The sequence below is a fragment of the Cupressus sempervirens genome, chromosome 3 (assembly GCF_028749045.1).
Source record: "Cupressus sempervirens isolate cs-2001-9-10 chromosome 3, ASM2874904v1, whole genome shotgun sequence".
Classification (NCBI taxonomy): Eukaryota; Viridiplantae; Streptophyta; class Pinopsida; order Cupressales; family Cupressaceae; genus Cupressus; species Cupressus sempervirens.
Genome location: NC_143120.1, coordinates 635024262 through 635050334, shown reverse-complemented (window position 1 = coordinate 635050334; position 26073 = coordinate 635024262). Strand labels below are relative to the sequence as shown.

Sequence of the window (26073 nt, the reverse complement as noted above, 5' to 3'; positions counted from 1 at the left end):
GCAGGTGATTCTTGGGAGTTGTGCGGTTGATCTTTCATCAACTTCAACATGGTATCAAAGTTCTAGATCTTCATGCCCCTATTTTGTTCCTGAGAGTTTTTGCATTGGTTTTCAAATCTGAGCTTTCAGAGGTTTTTTGTATTGGATCTAGGAGGGCTACTTTTCAGAGCATTGTGAGCCCAAACAGACATCATTGTTGAGCTTAGAGTGCTCGAAAACCCTCATTTCTATATAAAATACGTGCAATTTAGACAACATTGAAATTTGAGGCAAAAAAAATTTATACCGAGGCTGTCTGACTACAGCATGAATATCGAGATGGCAATATTATTTTAATAAAAAATATATTATTGCAAGTGTTTTAACATTGATTTTTTTATTTTTTATTTTCCAAAAAATCAATCAAAAAAAGCATTTGCAAATTGTTTGCAAAGGAGGTCAATACCCCCGTACCCTATCTATGCATGAGGAACTACCCCATGTTTCTGGGCTGTGTATTTTATTGCAGGCCCTGTGAGCCTTGTCTGTACCCTAGACCTGTGCATGGTTTACAGCACCATGGTGATCTTTTCATTGGCCAATGTCAGGCCAACTTTTTTTTGTGAAGGACATTTGAGTTGAGGTTTTTAATTGGGCCCGACCCCCACCAAGCAGGTTACGTCACCTGTGACAAGCTTTTGTGTCATTTTTTTGGCACCAACGTTTAGTTATTTGGTCCCGCCTTGACCTTGGCTCCACATTCTATGCCTCTAGGTTTTGGCCCTCCTTTCTAGCTTCGATCTGGCCCATACAAGACAGCATTGTTGTTAACTCTTGGGCCACATCCACATGCACATTTTGGGCCTAAATTGTCATATACGTCAGTGAATTTGGGGTGCCCATGGGCAGTTTTGCCTCAAACTAGTTGTTTTGGCATGCTTGAGGTGGTATTTGCCTTTCTTTTTTGGCTCCAATTACACGTCAGCTCCTTCTGATTAGTGCACAGTACAACCCACACCTTGGTCTACGGTCTACGCAGTTGTTTGGACATGCACCCTCATCCTCTTTTTTGCTCTTTAGCTCAGCGAGCATGGGGTTTTTCAACCAGTTTGGCATTCTTGGGCCCAATGATGATCTCTTCATAGGTCAGCATCAGCGAATTTGGAGGAATGACTTTTTTGGAGGTCGCCAATTTTTTAGAGGTCACAGGTTTTCAAGAGAGGTAACCAATTTTCGCATTCCTTTTGACCTACGAATTATTTATGCTTACTCGGTTTGCCTCTCACCTTTCGTGCCTTGAATGCAACGCCAACCCCACCTTTGATTTGGTAGTTTGTTACGTGGCATTTTTGGCGAAGAGCTTCCATGTGATCAACTCACTGGTAATGATCCACGAGGGTTATGGAAGCTATTACGAGTGATCTCCAATCCGATGTGGGTTGTTATGGATTGCTCCATGCATTATTTTGGTTCACTTTTGTTTTTGGGAAATGTGTGGAGTGTTTTGTAACCCCATGCCACATCATCAACATTGGACCCCAGTCAATGCTCCATTAAGATGCCTCCTTGGAACTTGTTTTGCACATGGAATTGTATTCCCATTTCTTTCACGGTGATTTTGATGGACTAGTTTGTTTTTGTGGATGGAAGGCTCGGACAATGATGCAATTGCAGTGTTAAGGTCTTGACACCAATGCACATGTTATTGGGTCCACCTAAAGATTCGCCCATGTGGCCGTTGACATGACATGTGGGTGTTTCCACCTTGATTTTTTGTAGATCACAGAGTGATTACATGATGGTCTTTGCATAGTTTGGTTCTTTTTCTCAGGGAGTCTTTTTTCCAAACAAAGTATAGTCACCACATGTGTTTTATTGGCCACCAGATTTTCCCGGCACCAGCTCTTTTGTTTTCCAGCATTAGTCTTTCCAACGACAGTGATTTTCTATCACACTGGATCTTTTGTTCCAGCAACTAGGTCATTTTTTAGGCATTTTTTTGCCTCAATGGCCTTTTGACCGTCAAATTTATGCTCTTCGCTTGCTGACATCAACAGTGCATCAACGTTCTTGTTTGTCCTTCTAGCTCTATTTGGACCTACCTTTGATTTTTTGCTCATATCTTAGGCATATGGAGTCCATTTTCTACAAACAAGATATAGTCGGAAAGCTGGTTCCGAGCCCATCACCTTGGTACAGGTAATTTTCAATTTTGATGCTTTTTAATGATTTTTTTTATTATCAAAGTCAAGTGTACAGTTTTGCACTCCGGAAGACATCTTGAGCATCCAATCTCCGATTTGGGAATTCTTTATATCGTTGAAAAGGTCTTTCCGAGCTCTTTCCAACAATGCTCATTGTTTTTCCAAATTCTGCTCAAGGCATATTCTATTCAGCTTTTTGTATTTTTACATTTTGGTTGATATCTTGGTTGTTTCAGGTCTGGAGATTGATTTCGTTGCTTCAAATGATTTGTCATAGGTTGCACGATCTATTGTATCAGCCTTATGTATCTTCTAGTCTATTTAGACATCATTTGTATGCATCTTGCAAATGCACTGAGATAAAGTGTCATATTGCATTTGTATTTTCGTTTCAGTAGTTTTGTCTTGTTTTGCCTTTTGATTCGAGCAGTGTCATCTGAGGACACTCATACAAAGTATTGTATTCTTGGGATTCACCATATCTTGTGTCTTATTGTGCATGCACTACTCTGATTCAAATGCCATGGGGGGTTGATGTTTTGCCTTTGTTTGTTATCTTCCTTTGTCCAGTGAGTCCCTTTCATGGCATTAGCCTCATGACATGTCTAAGATTGATCATCTCAGTACACACGTATTATTTTGTGCATCTTGATCGTGGTTCCTTGACATGCAGTTCTTTTGGCCCACTTTTCCAGTTACCTGTCATCTTACCCTTGTTTGCATTAGGAGAGTTTCTCTGTTGTTTCTCATGCTTCCTTGGTTCGATGGAGTGAACTATGTATTTAGTATTTTTTCCTATGTAATAGGCGGATGCAGTGGCTAGGAACCTATGCATTTTGGTGAGATGGATCATTTACCATATAGACACTCTTCTTTTCGTTCCTACTTTGGATGCAACCTTCCATGTTCGATTGATTAGCTCTTCAGGCTTAGATGTTTTATGCCATCGACATCTTCAAGTTTAGTTAATTGGCTTTTTGTGCCTCCTGATTTGAGTAGTGTCTTCTGAGAGCACTCATGCAGATTATAGTCTTCTCTACCTGGTCAGGTTCTATTTCAGTGGAGGTTCTTCAGATCAGCAGTTGCTTTTGACAAAGCTTTGCAGCTTCTACATGCATCAATGGAGTTCTTCATGATCATCTTTTGTTCTTATTTTTTGGGACATTCCCTAGTTTGGAGGCTTCTTTAGTCTTTCACTATTTCTTTTCAGCATTATTTCCATCTCTTTTTGGAGTAGGGTTTTTCCCATGTAGTTTTCTCTATTTCTCCTCTTTTCAAATATTTGGTTGTACTTAGGTACCTCCTCAGATTTTGTTGTCGGGAACAAAATTTACTTTGAGTAGTAGTTTCTATGTTTTTAGCTACTCCCTAAGTTTATCTTAAGGGAGGATGTTAGAGTAATAAAGTTTTTTCTTATTAATTAAATCATATTGATTTAGTTATAAATCACTATCTCTAGTTTACTTAAGCTAAACTTTGGGCATATAATAATTAATTATTATCATGCAACCTAGGTTAGTTACCTTCTAGTATTTTGATCTCATTTATAAGGATGATCTCTCTTTGTAACTATTACATCCATTCACTTTTGATAATAGCAATTCCTATTTTTGCTCATCAAGAATGTCTCATTTGTGGATCTAAGAATTCCAACCTACATAGCTTTTGCTTCTCTTTCTATGACAGGTGTTTGCATACAAGTGATTCTTGGGAGCTACGGGATTGATCTTTCATCAACTTCAACACAAAGCTTTTTGTCAAGTTGATCAAGTCACCAAACAATTCTTCTCTCAATTAACACTTAAAGTCAACGATGATGGAGATTGTCCTTAGAACGGAATAACTAATTATCCCTAGTGGGCATAGAAGAAACCATAGTGATTGTTGTTGAAACATATCATTGTGTTGGAAGGATAAGCAAAATGAAAGGTACCCCAACACTGTATTCGGGTAAATACTAAAATATATAAATCCAATATGAGACATGGTATGAGAAAATATCAGTGATAGATATTTAAAAGTTACATGCGAGAATTTGACTCTTAGCCTCACGATTCATCATCTCCTCCATCCTTGATGACCTTGGAGAGGCCCTTCCTAATAAAACTATAACATAAAATTTAGGAAGCACTAATATGTAAGATGAGAAATTTAGGTGTATATATTGATTACCGCTTATTTTCGATGTAAATTAGGGAAGGTGAAAGAGAGACCTTCAAGCATAACCTTTCAAAGGGACCAAATTAGATTGACACTAGCCAAAGTGGATGTAAGGGGTGCTATTGTTGAATCTAAGTCCTTTTCCAAGTTGTACACTCAAGGAATCTCCTCCTATAGAATGTCGTTTCCCCTTATTGTTGTGTTATTGATTGATTTGATTATGTGTTCATTTAGTGCAAGTATAATGACCAACTGAAATGCAAGTAATGAAAAAGCACATATGATAGCAAAGCACTTTAAAGGATTAGATCTAACATATCAAAGTAAGCACAATGAAATGACAAATGAGAAACCAAACTCACCTTGGGGATCAATAGGAAAGAACACTTCAAATATGAAATTGCGTAGCAGACAGTTACAAAACATAAAATTGATTTGGATCCAAGACCTGAAAACTAATATCTGCAAAATCTGAAAATCTAGAGGCCTCCAGATAGGGATGACTTTAAGTTCAAGGATAACTTGAGGATCAAGGATGACCTGGGTTAAGGATGAAGTCATCCTTGACCTGATTTGTACAAAATTTTAGAATCCGAAACTTTGCCAAAGATCTAAAACCCTAGTTTTGAGATCTAAATTCACTGTTGTTACATCCCAAATTTTGCCCTAATTTCCTTTTAGTTAAAAAAAAAAAATTTCATGTTCAAATGAAGTTAGTCGTTATTCCATCATGGTAGTTATAGCCGTTATTTAACTTATTCATATTCATGTGAATTGAAGCAGTTAACTTAAGGCGTTGCATCGATTTAAAGTACTAAATAGTTTTAACCGTTGTGTTCATGTGAAGTGAATATAGTTTCTAGCTGTTGTGTTCATGAAATTAGTTTTTAGACGTTGTTCAATTAGTTATTATTTATGATGGAATTCCTAACGATATTATTAAACAAATTATGAATTGTGAAGTTGATGTTTTTGGCGAGAATGATTGTTTTGAAGGTTGCACGATAAAGACTCGAGGAGGGGAAGCATTACGAAATGAGGTCATACGGAAATGGGATGATCATATGACCTAGTTATCAGGAATATCAGGTTTGATCAAAAGTCGCCATGGCAAGATTGTTAAAGCTTGACAACAAATTCCAAAGTGGAAGGTTACATGAGCTAAAAATAATATAAGACTTTAAAATTAAATAAAAATTCTTACCTTTATTTGTTAAATAATAATATAATTTAATATTATATCATTACTTTGATTAAAATCACAATTAAATATTTGCAAAGTGGCACTATTATATTAAGATCTAAAATACAATAATGTCACCTTGTATTTACTTAATTATAACTTAACCAAAATAATAATATAACATTAAATTATATTGATAAAACTTTTTCCATCTTTGTTCCATCGATTCATATTTCCAATCGATGGAGTTCCAAATCGTATTATAATCTTGTAATGGCAGAAGTTGTAAAGCTGATCCATATCTTTTATATACTGCCTTTGTCATTTCTGTAGACACATCAACATTTTTTGTCTGTTCATATTTTCCGCCATGGTCTCACAGATTTATCATTCAATAACCCGAGTTTGCTATCCTTGAAAGTCTTCTGTTGTGTGATATCCGTTTCAAGATTTCCTTAAAAGATTCAACGACCATACTGCTCGACCATACCTCGTCTGCTATCTTATTCTGCTTGGCCACGAAACCATACATTTGAGCATACGTAAAGTCACTCTTGCACATTTCTGAGCAATAGAAATTCAGTGTATATTGAAGGATTCACCCAGCAGGCGCACGGATTATTGTAGACAAGTAAGGGTGTCTTCAAAACGATTTTAATTCTTGTGATCACGTTTTTTTTTTAATCTTTACTGTCTTCTTTTCTGAGTCGAGTTGAAAACAAAGTGAAGGAGTTGTGTACACGGATTGAGTCTTGATGTTACATTTGTGCTTATCATTTTAGTAGAATACCAACAGAGCCTGTACACATTGTTTAGCAATAAAAGTAACTAATGTTGGTGATAGTATAGATATGGGAAGTAATAAGACTTTTGAATTTATCTTATTTTGTTTGATATTATCACTTCATTCAGCAATGTTCTTTTTTATTATAAAACTATACCAATATCAGCCGTATTTTAAATCTGTAGATTGTGTCATGAACTGTTCTGTCTCATTCAATCAAAAATCAGTAATAAAGATCAAGTCTGAGTACCAAAGAAAATTCTAAGAAGGCCGAATCTTAAATAAGTATAAGATGTAACTGATTCAAGGTAGATATCACTAATTGATAATATTCAAAATAATCAGATAAGCTCATGTAAATCCACTTTGAAAATTTATTGTCAAGCTGAGTGGTGGAGATCGGGTTATAAAGACCCACCTCTGAAATCCCTGGCCAAGGCAATAAAGGGCAAACATGCCACAACAAAATGATCACGTTGTTGTCCTGATACTTCAGCTATTCAATCAAATAGTTGTTGAGGACCTCAACCCACCTGAGTACTCCGATGACTGGATCGATGAACATCCCAAGCCTGACCTCAGGGTAGGGAGGGCCGTTCTATTTATTTAGATCTTGTGGGGATAAGTAAAAAGGTCCGTGGTTGGGAGGTTAAGCCTACGTTAATGCTTCTCCTCTCACCAAGGTCAGAGCTTGGTCAATTAATTGAAAAAGTCTTACAAGTAAATCAGTACATATCTTTGTTTCTTTATTTCTTTTATGCAATATATGTATGTAACTGAAAGATTCTTTTCCAGTAATTAGATGTATCATAAATTGATTCTTTTAAGTATATTAGATGCATTTTTCTCACAATAATTTAGATCAGGATTAAAATTCAGTAATCTCAATCATTAGAATAAATTTGATATTCAGTATTTTAGATTTAGAAATTTTAGATTAACTTCAGTATTAGTTTAGATATATCTCTTCAGATAATTAGAATATTAAATTCAGCTGATTTTATAGTTGTAGAATAACCTGATGTTACATATGGTATCAGAGCGCTGGGTTCAACACTGAACCTGGGCTCATCACGTCCATGAAATCTAATAAAGATGAATACAAATACAGGATGCTAATACGTAGAACACCCCGCAAGAAAACCCGACACCCTATATTTCCTTACCTTCTAAAAAATATGACTAAGTATGACTATTCTTGCTGCTCTAAACCTCGAGATGATGAAACATTGTATCAAGCCATGCAATGGATGAAGAAGGAAAGGGTTCGATGGACCCTAGCCAAGAAAGCAGCGTACAAGAACAAATTGATTCAAATTTGGAATGCTCAGCAGAACAATCCCCTTCTTCATTTTCACAGATCTTGGATGGTACGGGACATGTACCAAATTAAGCCAAAAGTTGCAAAACAAAAATAAAACATATTCTATGAACGAAGGCAACCTCATTAGAGGAATTCTTTTTTTTGTAATAAAGGATTGCTTTGTCGAGCAATGTTAAATAAGATTTTTGCTTTGTTGAGCAATGTTTAAAAATTTTGCTTTGTCAAGCAATAGATATGTTTTTGCAATTATGTTGTGTCGAGCAATAAGATATAAATTTTGCAAAATTTGCTTTGTCGAGCAATATGATTTATAATTAAAGATTTGCATAGTTGTGCAATAAAATAAAATAAATAAATATCTTGGCAAACAATGGGGATTAAACTTTTCTTTCGAGCAAAAAAAAAAAAAAAAAACTAAACTTTAAACTTAATTGTGTAAACTAACAGGTGCAACTCCTGAAAATTCAACATGAATAACAATGAGGATGTGGAAAACCGAGAAATAGTTCGAGAGAATCAACAAACCTCTAAAGAATTATTACTTCAAATTCTTCAAGAAACACAATTAAAACTAGAAGCAATGGATAAAAGAATAAGTGAGATGGCAGCCCAGAGGGGGCAACATCGCGAGGAAATGCAAGAGACACCCAGAGTTGAGACTGAAGTCTCGGAACAAAATAGGACTCCCTCCCCTAAGCAAACTGATAAACAGGAGAAAAAGGAGATTGTAGCTGATTTATCAGCTGATATAAAGAAAATTAAACCTCCAAAATTCTGTGGTACTGAATTTGGTGAAGAAGCCGAGGCATGGTTGACGGAGATCGAACAATACTTTGAGATCCAGAATTTTTCAGATACTTCTAAGCTTGTTTGGGGTATATACCAATTCACTGGGGAAGCAGCAACTTGGTGGGGAAACACTAAGGTAGAGTTGAACATTAGATCTACCGACATAACTTGGGAAAAGTTTGTCAACATATTTAGAACACGGTGGCTACCTCAAACCTTCTATGATCAGAAACTCATGGAGTTTCAGAATCTGAAACAGGGGGAAATGACAGTTCACAAATACTGGGAGAAATTTACCAGATTACTTAAGTATGTACCCCCTTATCAGCAGGATAACAATCTAAAAGTAAGAAAGTTTATCATGGGATTGAATAATAGAATAGGGGGAGCTGTAGACGTTTTAGCACCACGAACCATGGAAGAAGCTTTGGAGAAAGCTGTGTGCCAAGAGCATAAGGTCAAAAAGGATGATTCTATTAGGGATAGTAAGAGAAAAACCAATTGGAATTCAGAAGGTGCTGAATTTGGACCACCCAAGAAACAACTTAAGGACTTTAAGAATAACAAACCAGAAAATAGAAGCAGTGGAACCAGAGAAAATCAGGGAAATGTTCATATGAACAAAAATGACAGGAATAATGAGAAAAAAGGGCCACCAGGAGGTTGTTTCATTTGTAAAGGAAATCATTTTAGAAGACAATGCCCTAACCTCAATCAACAACAACGCCCATCCTTGCCATAGCAACAACAGGTCTTTCAACAAAGAATTCATGCAGCCCTGGATAATCAACAAGCAGAGCAACAAATAGGCCCTATTGAAACACCAGGTAAGATTTATGGTAACCAAGTAACTATTCTTATTGATACTGGAGCAATAGAATGTTTTATTTCACCTAAATTATTAAGTAAATTTCCAAAAAGATCTGGATTTATGGCAAAACCGTGGACAATCGAATATGCAAACCAAACAAGGGCTAAGGTAGAGCAATGCTTGTTCGAAGCACAGGTTGACTTTCCAAACTTCTCTACAGAATTAAATTTATACATAGCACCATTAGGATCTTATGACATTATTATAGGAATAAATTGGCTCAACGAGCACAAAGCTAAAGTAAATTGTCTTGCCAAAATAGTAAGTTGTGTGGACGACCGAGGTAGGCCTACAAGTATTTCAGGGGTCAAACATAAAATAAGAGCCCAGCAGATTTCAGCAATGCAGCTTAAAAGGTATGGAAGAAAAGGTTGTGAGATATTCGCAGTAAAAGTTGAAGATTTAAGGGAAACTACACTCAGAGATGACTATATTTATGAAGATGGGGAAATTAAACAAAAATTAAAAGAATCATTTGAAGAAAAATATCCCTATCTAAGAAACTATCAAGATGTATTTCCTGAGGAACTACCTGGATTACCCCCTTCCCGGATATTTGACTTCTCCATAGATTTAGTACCAGGAGCAGAACCTATATCTAGAGGCCCGTACAGGATGACCACCATAGAACTTATGGAATTACAGATTCAATTACAGGATATGTTGGATAAGAAAATGATTCGACCCAATGTCTCACCATGGGGAGCCCCTGTATTGTTCGTAAGAAAGGATGGAACCATGAGGCTATGTATAGATTATCGGATGCTTAATAAGGTCACCATCAAAAATCGGTATCCATTACCCAAGATAGATGATCTATTTGATCAAATGAGGGGTGCGACTGTGTTTTCGAAAATCGATCTAAGATCAGGATATCATCAGTTGCGAATTAAGGAAACAGACATACATAAAACTACCTTCAGAACCAGATATGGACATTATGAGTTTACAGTCTTACCATTTGGATTAACTAATGCCCCTGCAACCTTCATGAATTTAATGAACAGTATATTTCACGATTGCTTAGACAAATTTGTGTTGGTATTCATAGATGATATTCTTATTTATTCTAGAAATGAAGAACATCAGAAGCATTTAGAGATAGTACTACAGAGACTTAGAGAACATAAATTATATGGGAAATTATCAAAGTGTGCTTTCTACCAGAAGGAAATTCAGTATCTAGGACACATAATTTCAGCACAAGGCATAGCGGTAGATCCATCTAAGATTAAAGCAATCAAAGAATGGCCAATACCCAAAAACGTGTCCGAAGTCAGGAGTTTTATGGGGTTAGCTAGATTTTACAGGAAATTTGTCAAAGACTTTTCAAGAATAGCTTATCCAATCACAACACTTCAAAGAAAGGGAAAGAAATTTATTTGGACAGAAAAATGTCAATCAGCTTTTGAGTTTCTAAAGGAAAAACTGACTACTGCACCTATTTTAAGAGTACCCGATCCATAGAAACCATTCATGGTAATCACTGATGCTTTAGGTGAAGGATTAGGGGGTGTGTTAATGCAAGAGGGACAAGTCATTGCCTATGAGTCTAGAAAATTGAAGAATTATGAACAAAACTATGCACCACACGATCTGGAATTAGCAGCCATAGTCCACGCTTTACATTTGTGGAGACATTATCTAATTGGAAAACCCTTTGAACTTCGATCTGATCATCAAAGCTTAAAATATATTTTTACTCAGCAAAATTTGAATGCTAGACAAAGGAGATGGTTAGAGTTCTTAGCAGATTATGAATTTGACATAAGTTACATTAAGGGAAAGGAAAACAAGGTTGTCGATGCCTTAAGTCAAAGGAGGCACATTTCAGCAATGACTAAGGTAAAATTTCAATTGAGAGATCAGATTTTACAGCATTTGGAGAATGATGATTTTTATGCAGAAATCAGTTTGGCACTTATTAGAGATCCACAGGACCCCAAATATTCAGATTTTAATTTAGAGGAAGATGGACTGTTGAGATATCGCCACAGGATTTATGTGCCCAATCAATCTGAGTTACGTAGATTAATTCTAGAGAAGTATCATTCAGCTACATATTCAGGACACCTAGGAGTCACGAAAATGCTATCAGATATAAAACCTTCGTACTATTGGAAGGGAATGAAAAAAGAGATAATTGCTTAGAGTGTCAAAAGGTGAAAGCGGAACATAGATACCTCGCAGGACTGTTACATCCAAATGAGGTACCTGAATGGAAATGGCAAGTAATATCCATTGACTTTGTACAAGGGTTGCCTATGACTCGGAATCGACATAATACTATTTTGGTCGTGGTTGATAGATTGACTAAGGTAGCACATTTTATTCCAAGAAATTTATCCGATGGAGCATCCGAGATAGCCCATAAATTCATAAAAGAAATTTTCAGATTACATGGGGTACCAGAGAAAATTATTTTAGATCGTGATACAAGAATAACTTCCAAATTCTGGCAGACATTATTCTCAGCCTTGGGCACTAAATTGAATATAAGTTCAGCGTATCATCCTGAGACAGATGGTCAAACAGAGCGAGTTAATCAGGTATTAGAGGATCTTCTAAGGGTTTATTGCATGGATCGACAGTATCAATGGGAAACGTATCTGCCTCTGGTTGAATTTGCATACAATAACTCCTATCAGTCTTCGATTAAAATGGCACCTTTTGAAGCCTTGTATGGCCATAAGTGCAGAACCCCAATAAGCTGGAATCGATTAGAAGACAGAGTTATAGTTGGTCCGGAGATGCTCCTAGAAATGGAAGAACAAGTACTTCAGATTCACCAGAGATTGAAGGAAGCTAATGATAGGCAAAAAAGTTATGCTGATGCGAAAAGAACACCCAGAGAATTTGCTATAGGGGACGGAGTGTTATTAAGAATTAAGCCCCAAAAAAGTACTATTAAATTCGGCAAAAATGCTAAATTGGCCCCCAAATATGTGGGACCCTTTGAAGTTTTGGAGGTAGTTAACCCGGTAGCCTACAAGATTGCTTACCTCCAGCCCTTGCCAGGATGCATAACATTTTTCATGTGTCCTACCTTAAAAAGTTTGGTAGTCATCATGAACACATGATTGATTGGAAGCTGTTGCAGGTACGAGAGCCAGGGGTGGTAGAGGTAAAGCCAACCAAAATACTCGAGGTGCGTAAGCTGCGCTTACAAAATCGAGAAGTGACTCAGTGCAAGGTTCAGTGGGACCAGTATTCAGAGGATAATGCTACGTGGGAAGACTATCATGATATCTTTCAAAGATACCCTTATCTATTTTCAGAAACTGGGAACTAAATATTTTTCTTTTTTTTTAATTTTTTTTTTTATTAGTTCTTTGATACTATTTCATCGTGGACGATGAAAAACCTAAGGGGGTGCGTATGTTACATCCCAAATTTTGCCCTAATTTCCTTTTATTTAAAAATAGCCGTTGAACCAAAATAAATTTTCATGTTCAAGTGAAGTTAGTCGTTATTCCATCATGGTAGTTATAGCCGTTGTTTAACTTATTCATATTCATGTGAATTGAAGAAGTTAACTTAAGGCATTGCATCGATTTAAAGTACTAAATAGTTTTAACCGTTGTGTTCATGTGAAGTGAATATAGTTTCTAGCCGTTGTGTTCATGAGAAGTGAATATAGTTTCTAGCCGTTGTGTTCATGAAAATAGTTTTTAGACGACGTTCAATTAGTTATTATTTATGATGGAATTCCTAACAATATTATTAAACAAATTATGAATTGTGAAGTTGATGTTTTTGGCGAGAATGATTGTTTTGAAGGTTGCAAGATAAAGACTCGAGGAGGGGAAGCATTACGAAATGAGGTCATACGGAAATGGGATGATCATATGACCTAGTTATCAGGAATATCAGGTTTGATCAAAAGTCGCCATGGCAAGATTGTTAAAGCTTGACAAAAAATTCCAAAGTGGAAGGTTACATGAGCTAAAAATAATATGACTTTAAAATTAAATAAAAATTCTTACCTTTATTTGTTAAATAATAATATAATTTAATATTATATCATTACTTTGATTAAAATCACAATTAAATATTTGCAAAGTGGCACTATTATATTAAGATCTAAAATACAATAATGTCACCTTGTATTTACTTAATTATAACTTAACCAAAATAATAATATAACATTAAATTATATTGATAAAACTTTTTCCATCTTTGTTCCATCGATTCATATTTCCAATCAATGGAATTCCAAATCGTATTATAATCTTGTAACGACAGAAGTTGTAAAGCCGATCCATATCTTTTATATACTGCCTTTGTCGTTTTCGTAGACACATCAACATTTTCTGTCTGTTCATATTTTCCGCCATGGTCTCACAAATTCATCATTCAATAACCCGAGTTTGCTATCCTTGAAAGTCTTCTGCTATGTGATATCCGTTTCAATATTTCCTTAAAAGATTCAACGACTATACTGCTCGACCATACCTCATCTGCTATCTTATTCTGCTTGGCCACGAAACCATACATCTAAGCATACATAAAGTCACTCTTGCACATTTCTGAGCAATAGAAATTCAGCGTATATTGAAGGATTCACCCAGCAGGCGCACGGATTATTGTAGACAAGTAAGGGTGTCTTCAAAACGATTTTAATTCCTATGCTCACGGTTTTTTTTTCATCTTTACTGTCTTCTTTTCTGAGTCGAGTTGAAAACAGAGTGAAGGAGTTGTGTACACGGATTGAGTCTTGATGTTACATTTGTGCTTATCATTTTAGTAGAATACCAACAGAGCCTGTACACATTGTTTAGCAATAAAAGTAACTAATGCTGGTGATAGTATAGATATGGGAAGTAATAAGACTTTTGAATTTATCTTATTTTGTTTGATATTATCACTTCATTCAGCAATGTTCTTTTTTATTATAAAACTATACCAATATCAGCCGTATTTTAAATCCGTAGATTGTGTCATGAACTGTTCTGTCTCATTCAATCAAAAATCAGTAATAAAGATCAAGTCTGAGTACCAAAGAAAATTCTGAGAAGGCCGAATCTTAAATAAGTATAAGATGTAACTGATTCTGGCACCAAGGAATCACCAATCTAAAGATCTGTTGATGGTGTGAGGTGTAGATAAATCTGTCACAAGAAAAAAACAAGGTAGATATCACTAATTGATAATATTCAAAATAATCAGATAAGCTCATGTAAATCCACTTTGAAAATTTATTGTCAAGCTGAGCGGTGGAGATCGGGTTATAAAGACCCACCTCTAAAATCCTTGGCCAGGGCGATAAAGGGCAAACATGCCACAACAAAATGATCGCGTTGTTGTCCTGATACTTCAGCTATTCAATCAAATAGTTGTTGAGGACCTCAACCCACCTGATTACTCTGATGACTGGATCGATGAACATCCCAAGCCTAACCTCAGGGTAGGGAGGGCCGTTCTATTTATTTAGAACTTGTGGGGATAAGTAAAATGGTCCGCGGTTGGGAGGTTAAGCCTACGTTAATGCTTCTCCTCTCACCAAGGTCAGAGCTTGGTCAATTAATTGGAAAAGTCTTACAAGTAAATCAGTACGTATCTTTGTTTCTTTATTTCTTTTATGCAATATATGCATGTAACTGAAAGATTCTTTTCCAGTAATTAGATGTATCATAAATTGATTCTTTTAAGTATATTAGATGCATTTTTCTCACAATAATTTAGATTAGGATTAAAATTCAGTAATCTCAATCATTAGAATAAATTTGATATTCAGTATTTCAGATTTAGAAATCTTAGATTAACTTCAGTATTAGTTTAGATATATCTCATCAGATAATTAGAATATTAAATTCAGCTGATGTAGAATAACCTGATGTTACAACTGCTCTAAAAAGTTGTAGATCTATGCGTGTACAAGGAAAATGGTATTTTATTGAGGGGCAGGAGCTTGCCTTGGTCAAGCCACTACTTAGGAATTGACCTTGAAATGAAAAAGCATGTTAAAGCAAGACAAATGTAAATATTGACCTCGTTTGTCAAATCTCTATGGATGGATTTGGATCTATTATCCACAAAGATGTATAAATGCTTGTACGTAAGTGTATGAAAGATGTAGAATGATATATAGGATTTCTCCACAAATGCAATAGAGCTACAAGTGCCAAATCATAGATCTATGATTGTATGTACGCTCTTGAATTCTTAAAGGACTAAACACATGAAAGCTAGTGCAAAATGGATGAATATGGATTTCCTTCCTTGATGGCCAACTCTACTATCTCCAATGAAAAAAGAAGCAAGATCTCAAGAAGGATATGCATGATTGTTGACATGAAAATGAGGGCCTTCAATGAATCCTTGCTCACTTGGCTTGAACTCCTTGAATGCTTGCTTGCAAATGACAAAGGCATGAATCTTGTTCTCAAATTGATAGCATGGGAAGACTTTGTGCACATAAATAATGGATCAATAGCTTGCATATAGAATGGATGGATTTCTTAGATAATAATGGATGGCCAGACGAAGTGAGTAAGTCTCCTTTCTTAGTGATTGTGGAATCAAAATTGAAAAGGCCGACTGCTGCCATTCCTCACATTTTGGGTAAGGGACGACCTCAACCCTTACCTAAGGGCTCTTGAGCCTTAGGATGGCCACCAAGATCTCGAGGATGGAAAAAGAAGGGCTGGAAAAGGCAGAAACGTGAGGAATGGCAGCACTTCAAGCATAAACACATCCATGGACCTAGGAGATTGCTAAAAGGAGAGCTAAAAGGTCTTACAAAGCAAGTGCCCACTTTTTAAGGCAATACAAAAACCAATATTGCCTAAATCCTCTTGTAAATGTGGGGAATTATTCTCAAAAGTGGTTTAGGAGAACCACTTGGCCCAAGCATGCAAACTAACACTGAATCCAACTAGAAAAGTAGTGGTTTACTTTGATTTCAACTGAAAATGTGGAAATATTTTTCACCAAAACAGGTTTAGGAGAACCACTTGGTCCTTGCAAAGAAGGCCATTTTTAAATCCAACCACTGAGGTAGTGGTTTACTTCATAGTTCCAAAAATCGCCATGAAATCGCCGAAATCGCGATAAGATTCATGGCTCCCGATTTTTTTGGAATCGGAAATCACTAGTGGCGATTTTTTCTTGTGAATCGCCAAAATTGGCGATTCATGGCAAAAATCGCCAAAATCGCCATCGTGAATCTCCAAAAATCGGCCGCGGCAGCAAGGATAGAAAGTTCAATTTTTAAAAAAAAACACATGTTTTATTTGCTTTCTAAGTTGACTTTCCTCTTTGTCATAACCCTAAAGAGCCTTCTATTTGCTTAGTATGAGTAGAAGAGAGGAAAAGTGAGAGAGAAGAAGAGAAAAGAGAATCCATAGGTTTCCAACCAGCAAGAAGGAAGAGCACCAAAGAGATCAGAAGTCCATTTGGGGAGGCCATAAATTGCATTGGGAGCATTAAGGAGTCAATATCAACACTCCTCAACTCATTTGCAAGAGGTAAGTGTTGGTTTTTTTTTTGCATGTTAGTGTAGTATGCATTTTTTGTTAAATTTTTTTAGTGTTCATTTGCAAATCTTGAATGTTTTTTATTTTTACTAAATTGCAAACTAGGGTTTGTTGTTTTGTAGTTTTTGTTTATTAGTTGCAAACTTTGATTTTTTACATGAATTTTTTTATTGCAGCAGCCCTTTGCTTTCATTTTCCAATTTCCACAATGGGTAAAAAAGATGAATGCTGGAAATATAATGAAGAGTTTCCTGGGAGAACCAAATATCAAACAAAATGTATATTTTGCAAAGAAAAAATAAATTCGGGAGGTATCTATAGATTGAAATACCACATTGCTGGCATACCTGGCCATGATGTCACAGTTTGCACTCATCAAACCGCTGAGGCAAAACGCTCTTGTTTAGTGGCATTAGAAAAAATTGAACAAGACAAGTTGACTAAGAAAATGCAACTTGAAGGGTTAAAAGGTATTGGCTCCCGTGCTCCCACATCCGCAACTGCATCTACATTTGCATCAGCTTTCGCATCCGTAGGTTGTGTTGGAGAGGGTTCTTCTAGGCCTCCTTTTCATCCTAGTGCTAGTGCTCATGTGAGTGTTAGTGGTAGTCGGTCTCATATTGAGACAGAGTCCAACACCAACCTATTGCGGCCTAGAGTGCGGAAAAACAGAATGGATAGTTACTTTGTGCCCCGCACTACTCCTGGCTCCCAACCCACGCTTGAGGGCATGGGTTTGAACAAGAAGATTCATGACGCTGCCAGAAAAGAGATTTGCAAATTCTGGTACTTTTGCAACATTCCATTTATTGCAGCCAGGTAATTGATTCTTTTTTCTTTGTTATCTTCAAAGTTAAAGTTAAAAGTAAAAGTAGAACTTTAATTATATCTACTTGTTTTATGATTTTAGTTTTTGACATCTAAATTTCTAATCAATATCATTATCTATTTGTGACAGGACTCCTTATTGGCAGAACATGATAGATGCAGTTACCATTTGTGGTCCGGGGTTTAAAGCCCCAACTGAGGCTGAGTTGAGTGGATACCTCCTGGAGGAAATGGTTGAGGATATGAGGCATGAGCTTGAGGACAATCGAAAGGAGTGGATCGAAAAGGGTTGCACCATCATGACTGATGGTTGGACAGATAGGAGGGGAAGAACACTCCTCAATTTTCTTGTATCATGTGGAGGTGATTGATCATTCTACTTTCCTACATACATAATTTTGAATCGTGATTGACTATTTCAAATTCTGATTTGTTGATTGCTAATAGTAATTATAATTCATTGTTTTGTTACTTGTAGGATATACCATGTTCCTCAAATCCATTGATGCTTTTGCTCATGTAAAAAACACCACATACTTATGTGAGGTTATTGAGGAAATTATAGCAGAGGTGGGGGAACAACATGTGGTGCAAGTGGTGACGGATAATGCAGCAAGTTATGTTGCTGCAAGTAAACTTTTAACTTTTTAAATTTTGAAAATAAATTTATTTGAATTTTGAACTTTTTCTAATTCTAACTTAGAATTTCTAAGTTTCCTAAGTTCTAACATGTTTGAAATTTGAATTTCTAATTATCTTAAAATTGTTGTAGGCAAACTTTTGATGGAGAGGCACCCCACCATATTTTGGTCCCCTTGTGCAGCACACTGCCTTGACCTCATGTTGGAGGAAATTGGCAAACTTGAGTGGGTCAAGTCATGTGTGGAAAGGGCAAAAAACATATGCAAGTTTATTTATAATCATTCATTTGTCCTTAGCACAATGAGGAAGTACACAGTAGACAAAGAGTTAGCTCGTCCAGGGATCACGAGGTTTGCCTCGAATTTCATCACTTTGCAGTCCTTGTTGACATCAAGGGATGATTTGAGGAGCATGTTTGTTGGGCGGGAGTGGATTTCATCTTCCTATGCTACGACCACTGCAGGGATAGATGTGGTGGATTGCATATTTGATGATGATGGTTTTTGGAAACCTGCTAGAGAAATCCTTAAGGTAATTTTATTGCAATTTAACATTTAATATTTTACAGTTTACTATGCTAATTGTTTAATGATTTAGTTTTACTTTAAGTTACATTATTGAATTATTCTATGTTTAAGTTTTGACTCAAATTTTTGTTTTACTTTATATGTAGGCCACTGAGCCCCTTGTATCTCTCCTACGAACTGCTGATGGGGAGAAGCCCTCTATGGGCTACATATATGAGGGCATGGATAGGGCCAAGGAGGCCATTAGAGCTCAGTATGCAGGAGTGCGGGAGAAGTATGCCCCTATTTGGGACATCATTAATAGGAGATGGCAGAATCAGCTCCACAGACCCATCCATGCAGCAGCTTACTTTTTGAATTCGGCATTTCGTTTCCGTCCTGACTTCAAGGCGGATGAGGAGGTTCTCACCGGATTATATACAATGATCCAGAGGTTGAGTACTGATGAGGATAGCAGTGCTGCAATTATTGAGCTTGATAAGTTCAATAATAAAGAAGGGCCACTTTTCTCTAGCTGGGTAGCCATAGATGCTCGGGAAACAATACAGCCAAGTAAAAATTAAATAATATATTCAATGTTCATGAATCTAGATTCTAAACTTAAAGTTGATTATGTAATTTTAGAGTTAACTTGTAATTTGTAATTTGTAAATGAGACTAATTATTTTTATTTTCCCTTATTTCAGATAGATGGTGGCAAATGTTTGGGGCCACAACCCCAAAAGTTCAAAAAATTGCCATTCGTATTCTGAGTCAGCCAAGCAGCGCTTCTGGATGTGAGCGCAGTTGGTCCATGTTCGAGCACATCCACTCGAAGAGAAACAGGTTGACAGTGCAGAGGTTGAATGATCTTGTCTTCGTTCATTACAACCTCCGTCTTAGGATTAGATAGATTTTGGGCACTGACTCCTCTCCGATCATTCTGGAGGAGATTGATCCAGAATCAGAGTGGCTCACAGAGGTTGTAGATCTAGTCTTCACTGAGGAAGACCGTTCGTGGATTGACCAGGTGGATATAGAGGCTGAGGCAGCTAGAGCACGTTCTTCAGGCATTGGTAGATGCACACGTGCACGCACAGACACAGGCCCTAGCGACATTCGTGAGCCCATCTTATATGCGGGAGATATGGCTCGACAGTCCTCTAGGACCTACATTAGATGCCTTGCTACTAGGCAGACTGGATACTCAGAGGCTGAGGCTGAGGCTGTAGCCGAGCTTGAGGATGATGTTGAGGATGATGATGACTATGAGCCTAGGCTTGAGCTGGAGACTTGTTTTTATATTTTGTTTACAGATATTGATACTGAATCATTGATAGACATATGTTTCAAACTTTCATGGATCTTCATCTTAGATTCTTACATAAATTTATGATTTGATGTCTTATGGATCATCTTACATACATTCTATGATTTAAATCATTATGATCATTTGATTTCTATTTACTTCAGCTAGCCTACAATTTACATTTTAGATAACATAGTTATGTATGTGATGGATTTTATGTTCCATGTTTATGTATGTTAAGTTTTAACTTCTATTTGATGATGTTATAGTGTGCTTAAGTTATATTCAATAAAGGGTGCATGAAATAAGTTTTAAATTGTTAAAATCTTTAAATTTAAAGGGTTTTTTCAAATTTGCCGATTCATCGCCGATTCATTGCCGATTCACGATTTGATTCGGCCTTGCCGATTCCGATTCACGTTTCTTTGGTTTACTTCAACTCATGTAATATATTGTAAATGGGAATAATTTCCTCAAAAGTGGTTCACGAGAAGCACTTGGTCTTTGCAAGCAGACCAACCTTTAACCAAACCATATGGATCATGTTTGACTTGTAACATATGGAGTGGGTATGAACATTGGCTAAAGGTGTTAAGATACAGAATGGTTGACTGTAGCCTCATGATGAGTGAAGGAAACTTCCTACAAGAAAGATTGTTCAGGGTCAAAAAACAGATTGATCAGATAGCCTGAGCTGGCTCACATTAATGACATAATGACTGCCAAGCTGCCCCAGAAGATTCTAATAAAAGATGTTAGGCCCAGCTGCTGGTAACTTAATTGTAGCAGCAGTGAAAACTCAGAGATTCAGACGTCTGCAGCAAGCCTGTGACAAAAGAAATTCAAGTTCAAAGCCAGTCAGCCATACACAACAGAAAATAGCTTTCTTGTTTGCTAAGCTGTACAAATCAAAGCTGATATTTAGATTTGTGATAGAGCAATTAAAAATCAGAATTTAGAAAAGTAGAATAGGAAGTTGTCATTATTTGTGTTTCAGTATTAGTTTTAAAATTGCAGTATGTTGGGTTCTAAATACATTCAGAAGCACCCCAAAATTAGAAAAATAGAAAAAGCAAAAAAACAGAATTTAAAAAAAAAAACCAGAAAAAAATAGATTACCAGTTCAAAATGCTGGTCAAAGGAAAAAAGCTGAAAAAACCATCAAGAACTGCCTTGGCATCCTAATTGGGATTTTTCATCCATGCACTTTTTTGGAGTCCAAGGTACATTTTATTCAGTTTTTACTAATATCGCAATGTAACTGATTATTTGGACATCCTAACACTAGAGAAATTTTGTCATTTTGGGAAGGCCTCATTATAAAGTATTCATCATATATGGTGGTTACAATTGTTGTTGTGAGTTGTATTTGTAGATTTGAGATCTTATCATTTGAAGAGTAATCATGTATGAAAGTTGCAAAAGCACATATTGTAAGACGAAACAACATGGGAATGAATTAGATCCTCATATCTCATATATTGTCATCCAACTCTCACTTAAGTGTGCATCCTATCCATAATACTATATCCGACTCTTGAGCTTCTGGTCCTCCTTTAAAGACAGTTGTTGATTCTTCGCCTTCATTATTTCCTTACATACAGCCATTCATTGAGGCTCCCATTGCTCCTATTCTACAAGACCATCTTAGTTTTTCAGATTCAGCTTTGTGGGATGAGCATCTAACAGATTTATCAGAATTGTTTTGTGAATCTCATATTGCAGAGGTGGAGGAAACGTTTAAAGGATTGTCTCTCCTCTTTGATGACAGACATTGCACTACTGTTGTCGAACCATCAATGTCTTTGGTGGTAATGTTTTCTGTAGTGGCAGGAGCTATCACGAGTACCTGCAATAGCTGTGCCTTGCTATCTTTTCCTGTTTTGAAGCTCTTTTGTCAAGCAGTCTGTGGTTGCAGAGCATCCTTGCTGTTTCATAGGATGCATTTGCAGTTGTATCATTGGATTGTATACTGCTGATACTGTTGTGTTAGAGACGATGAGTTGGCCAAGTAACTGTCTTCAGCTTTTGTATCTTCATGTCTTCTCTCTACACCCATCATTTATGTTTCAGATGTTTGTTGAAGTTGAATCAATTCCCATTCTTAACTGTCACCGATCATGCTGAGTATTAAAGTGTCATTGGTTTCCTTGTGTTTGTATGGCTCATACATTTGGCGGAATAAAATATGTTATAATTGTGCTTGCATTTATCACCTGTCGGTTTTCATTGATTCACTCTCAGTGTATTGTCGAAGGTTGAATAATCTTTATGTTTGTGTGGCTGTTGATAACGATGAGGTTTGAAGTGCTGACAATTGAAGTGTAATTGCCATCGGTTCATATGTGTAATGGATGTTGCCCCTTTAGTTACTGAGACTTAAGATAATTGATGTGAATACAGTTCTCTTGATGATTCAGTATGTGATGACCATTTTAGCCGAACAGTGTGTGAGATTGCAGCATGGATGAAAGTCTGAGATTTCAGTCACTGTGCATATTATCATTATGTTACTGTGTTATTCTTTTGAGCATTGCATGAGCATGTGTGTGAGTTTTAGGGTATGTTGGTTTTACTCTTCAGAATTTGCGAAGATAGCTGAGTGTGTGAACCCTTTCCTGGTAATTCATGTGTCTAAAATACAGTGTTATGTTTCAGTATTGTGCATGATACATGCTACAGAATTCTTCTGTACATGATGGTGTATGATCATTGAATGTGTAAAAAGACAATATTGTTGTCAAAAGTATCTCTGGGATACTTGTAGAATTTGACATTTTGTATTTACATAGCTAAAGTGATCAAACTATGAAGAAGGCTTATTGATTGACTGATTAGAGTTATCAATCATAAAAATGAAAACATTTTAATTGTTGGGCATGCAATAAAGGGTCTATCTTTTGTGGGGACTTTTTCACCCTCAAATGCCAGGTTTTCCGAGGATAATTTATTGGGTCATCTGTTTTCGTATTTCTGTTTATTGCATCCTTGAATTCTGGTTGAAAATTTAACATGATATTAGAGCATGCCTAAGGGAACGATCCAAAACCAGAATTTGTAAGCTTTGAATTATTCTTTGCTCTATTTTCAGTTTGTTTGTTTCTACTTCCAAAAATAGTGAAGGGACTCGAAGTTGAAAACATGTTGGATGGTGCATACAACTTTAATTTGTGGAAATTCAGGGTCCAAATTACTCTTGAAGAGAATGATCTTCTCAACTACATGAAGCCTGGTGTACCTGAACCTTCTCATGACACTGAGAAACTGCAGTGGAGGATGACAATACTATAGCAAGGAAGATTTTGATTGATTCTGCTAAGGATCATCCGGTACCTATTATATCCAAGTTGAATTCAGCTAAAGAGAAGTTTTAAAGTCTTCGAAGTTTGTATGAATTCAACAACACTAGCATAGATCTAGCCTTGAACCGTCAACTCCTATATGTTAAGATGGCTAAAGGAGAACCTATTGTATCTTTATTTACGAAGAATACAGAATGAAGGATCAGCTAGATGCTATTGGAGAATCAATCGCAGACAAAGACCTGGTTATCTTGGCTATGAATAGTCTAGCTCACTCTTGGGAATCTTTCAATCAAGGGTTTAGTGCAAGAGAATATCTACCCAAGTTTGATCACTTGAGAGCTTATTGCATTCAAGAGGAGTGCAGATTGGAAGCGAGAGGAAATGAGCTGAAATCTCACCATGAAGAAGATCGTGTTCTTGCTGCTCATACATCTAAAAGGAAAGGAAGTGATGGAGAAAAGGAAAATTCCAGAGAAGTAGAGATAAGGATGTAGATTCAGGTCCTGAAGCAAGGAAGAAGGATCTCTCTAGAATTCCATGTTTCAAAAGTGACAAGTTGGTCACTTTTTCAAAGATTGCTTATCAGAACCAAAACATCAAGTTGCTGCTAAGATTGATGACGCTTCACATAATAAAGAGCCTAGTGACAATTCAGAGGGATTTTTATTTGAAGGATTTCTTTGCTGAAACTGAGATGCCATATTATAATCTTAAGTTTTGAAGTTAAGGTTTTCAGCTTAAAGTTTGATTCAAATAAAGTTTTTTTGTGTCAATATATTCTATTTGTTCACTCTTAACATTTTTGTGCTGACATAAAAGATTCATCTGACTATCTATGAGTGGTAAAGTGAAGTTGTGAATAGTTCCATACTACTATCTGAAGGTCTTCCCTGCATTCTATCTTTCTTTGAGTTTCAGAAAATGTTAAGTTTATTTTCAATCTTTATGGTTGTCAAGCTTTCTGGCAGAAAAACAAGTCTTCTTGTTCGTAGCATCGTTGATGTCACTTTTGAGAGATTTTTGAGATCTGATTATGTGATTTAAGTTTGAAATTATGCTGGTTGGAGTAGAAAAAAGTGACAGTCAGTTCAAAGAGGAGGAAATTTGCCATCCAATTTCAGGTCCAAGTTTGATAACATTATAGTTATCTCTAGTTTATTCAAGCAATTCTCTGTATGTGTCTGAGGCAGCGTAATGAGTCTTATTGATGTGCTTATTGATGTGAAGCCTGGTAGGGATGTATCAAAATCTACTGAAGTATTCCAGGTTTCTTGCTGGTCAATTTTTGGTGTATCTGAAGATCTGAATCTTTAGGTGTAAGGAGTAGGAAAGCTCAATTAGTGAATTGTGAGGAAGATTAGACAGCAAAGAGTTAACTATTTCATGACCCTGTATAATATTCATGAATCTTTTATGCAGTTATTAATTCATTCTTTAGAATAGTAATTCATGTATTCTTTTGACATTAGTCTGAATAATTTCTCTTCGAGACATAGGTTGGCTCTATTACTAATCTCTTAAAAATCCTTCCAAGTCGGATCGAAAAATAAACTCGGGGACTCTACTTGCAGCCATGGGGCTGAATTGATGCCACTTAAAAGGTTGCATATTTAATTGAGACTTTTTTGGGCAAGTATTGAAGGTATTGTTTTAAGTTTAGAAATCTGGGTGCTTTGTTTGGGTTGCACAGGACAGTTTTAGAGTTGTCTTCTAGCCATCATGAATGGAGCTTTACTTCCTATCATAAGAGGAAACACATCATTGCTTCTAAAGTTTTATTCTTCATTATTCAGCCTGCGGCAAGGGTGCACTGAGCTTATTTAGCTGTCAAACCGAGATGGTAGGTACATAAGGATGATGAAAGATTGCACTCAAGGGAGGAAAGACTTGATGCAACCTGTGAGAAGTTGTGCAGGCTGAAAAATGAAGACTCGAGCTATTTTGTGATCAGTTTCTTCTAAGAGAAGTGACGACATTCAGTGGGAGTTGAATTCTGAGAATTTGAGGCATGAGTTGAGAGCATTAAGGTTCGAAGATTAATAGAAGGGAGTTCACTTCCAGAGAGTCTCTTTGCAACCTCTGCAGTAGCAGGGATCAAAAGGGAGTTCTGTGAAGAAGTGAAAGTTTCAGCTAAGTGAGTTGCAGTATTGCAGGGAACAGAATCGCTCAGTCACTCAGGTTTGACATTGGTAGCTCCACAAACTTTCTGTTTAAGGTGATCTGAAATGAAATCAATGAAACAGTCCTAAAATTTAGCATGTCAGAAGTTTTAGAGGTGTGTGTTGAATATAGTTCCTCTAAGACAAAAATTGCAGACAATCTTTGAACAAGAAAGTCAAGAAACTGATGCAAGTGCTTGAAGATTCAGAGGGAGCTTGAGTGGCAAAGGGAGAGTACTATGTCCTTTGTAGAGGATCAACAAGCTCATGTAGCAGTGTGACTGCTAAAGTTCCTTGTTTGGTCACACATTGGAGTCAATTGTAATTTATTGTGATAATCAAAGCCATAGTTCCAAGAATCACAGTGATTCAAGTGATTCGGCGATTCGATTCAAGCCAAACGATTTTTTGTGAATCAGTGAATCGAATCAATGATAAAGGGTTTATGAAATAAGTTACTCACTAAATTTCAAGGGTTTTTTTAATTTGTTGATTCGTGGCCAATTCAATTCAAATTCATGGTCAATTCACGATTCAATTTGACCTTGCTGA

General features: G+C 36.5%; 3 protein-coding genes across 3 annotated transcripts in view; 2 read left to right on the top strand and 1 right to left on the bottom strand.

Moving 5' to 3' along the window:
• Positions 1 to 26073, bottom strand: part of LOC149568277 (inorganic phosphate transporter 2-1, chloroplastic-like) — a 54004-nt gene that overhangs the window by 13658 nt on the left and 14273 nt on the right. The gene's annotated exons all lie outside the window — the stretch shown is intronic.
• Positions 17503 to 17971, top strand: LOC149568279 (uncharacterized). Its single transcript, XM_089823402.1, has 2 exons — positions 17503 to 17591; positions 17731 to 17971. Exons 1-2 carry the CDS (start codon positions 17503 to 17505, stop codon positions 17969 to 17971), a joined length of 330 nt encoding a protein of 109 aa, XP_089679528.1.
• On the top strand, positions 17943 to 19355 carry LOC149568278 (uncharacterized). Its single transcript, XM_089817537.1, has 2 exons — positions 17943 to 18773; positions 18916 to 19355. The coding sequence occupies exons 1-2, from the start codon at positions 18384 to 18386 to the stop codon at positions 19330 to 19332; spliced, it is 807 nt and encodes a 268-aa protein (XP_089673663.1). The 5' UTR covers positions 17943 to 18383; the 3' UTR covers positions 19333 to 19355.

Excerpts from the sequence above, each read along its gene's own strand:
- LOC149568279 (XM_089823402.1), top strand. The coding sequence starts at position 17,503 with ATGGGTTTGAACAAGAAGATTCATGACGCTGCCAGAAAAGAGATTTGC. Across the intron at positions 17,592-17,730 it reads ATTCCATTTATTGCAGCCAG|GACTCCTTATTGGCAGAACA; the intron begins GTAATTGATTCT and ends TATTTGTGACAG.
- LOC149568278 (XM_089817537.1), top strand. The coding sequence starts at position 18,384 with ATGGAGAGGCACCCCACCATATTTTGGTCCCCTTGTGCAGCACACTGC. Across the intron at positions 18,774-18,915 it reads CTGCTAGAGAAATCCTTAAG|GCCACTGAGCCCCTTGTATC; the intron begins GTAATTTTATTG and ends CTTTATATGTAG.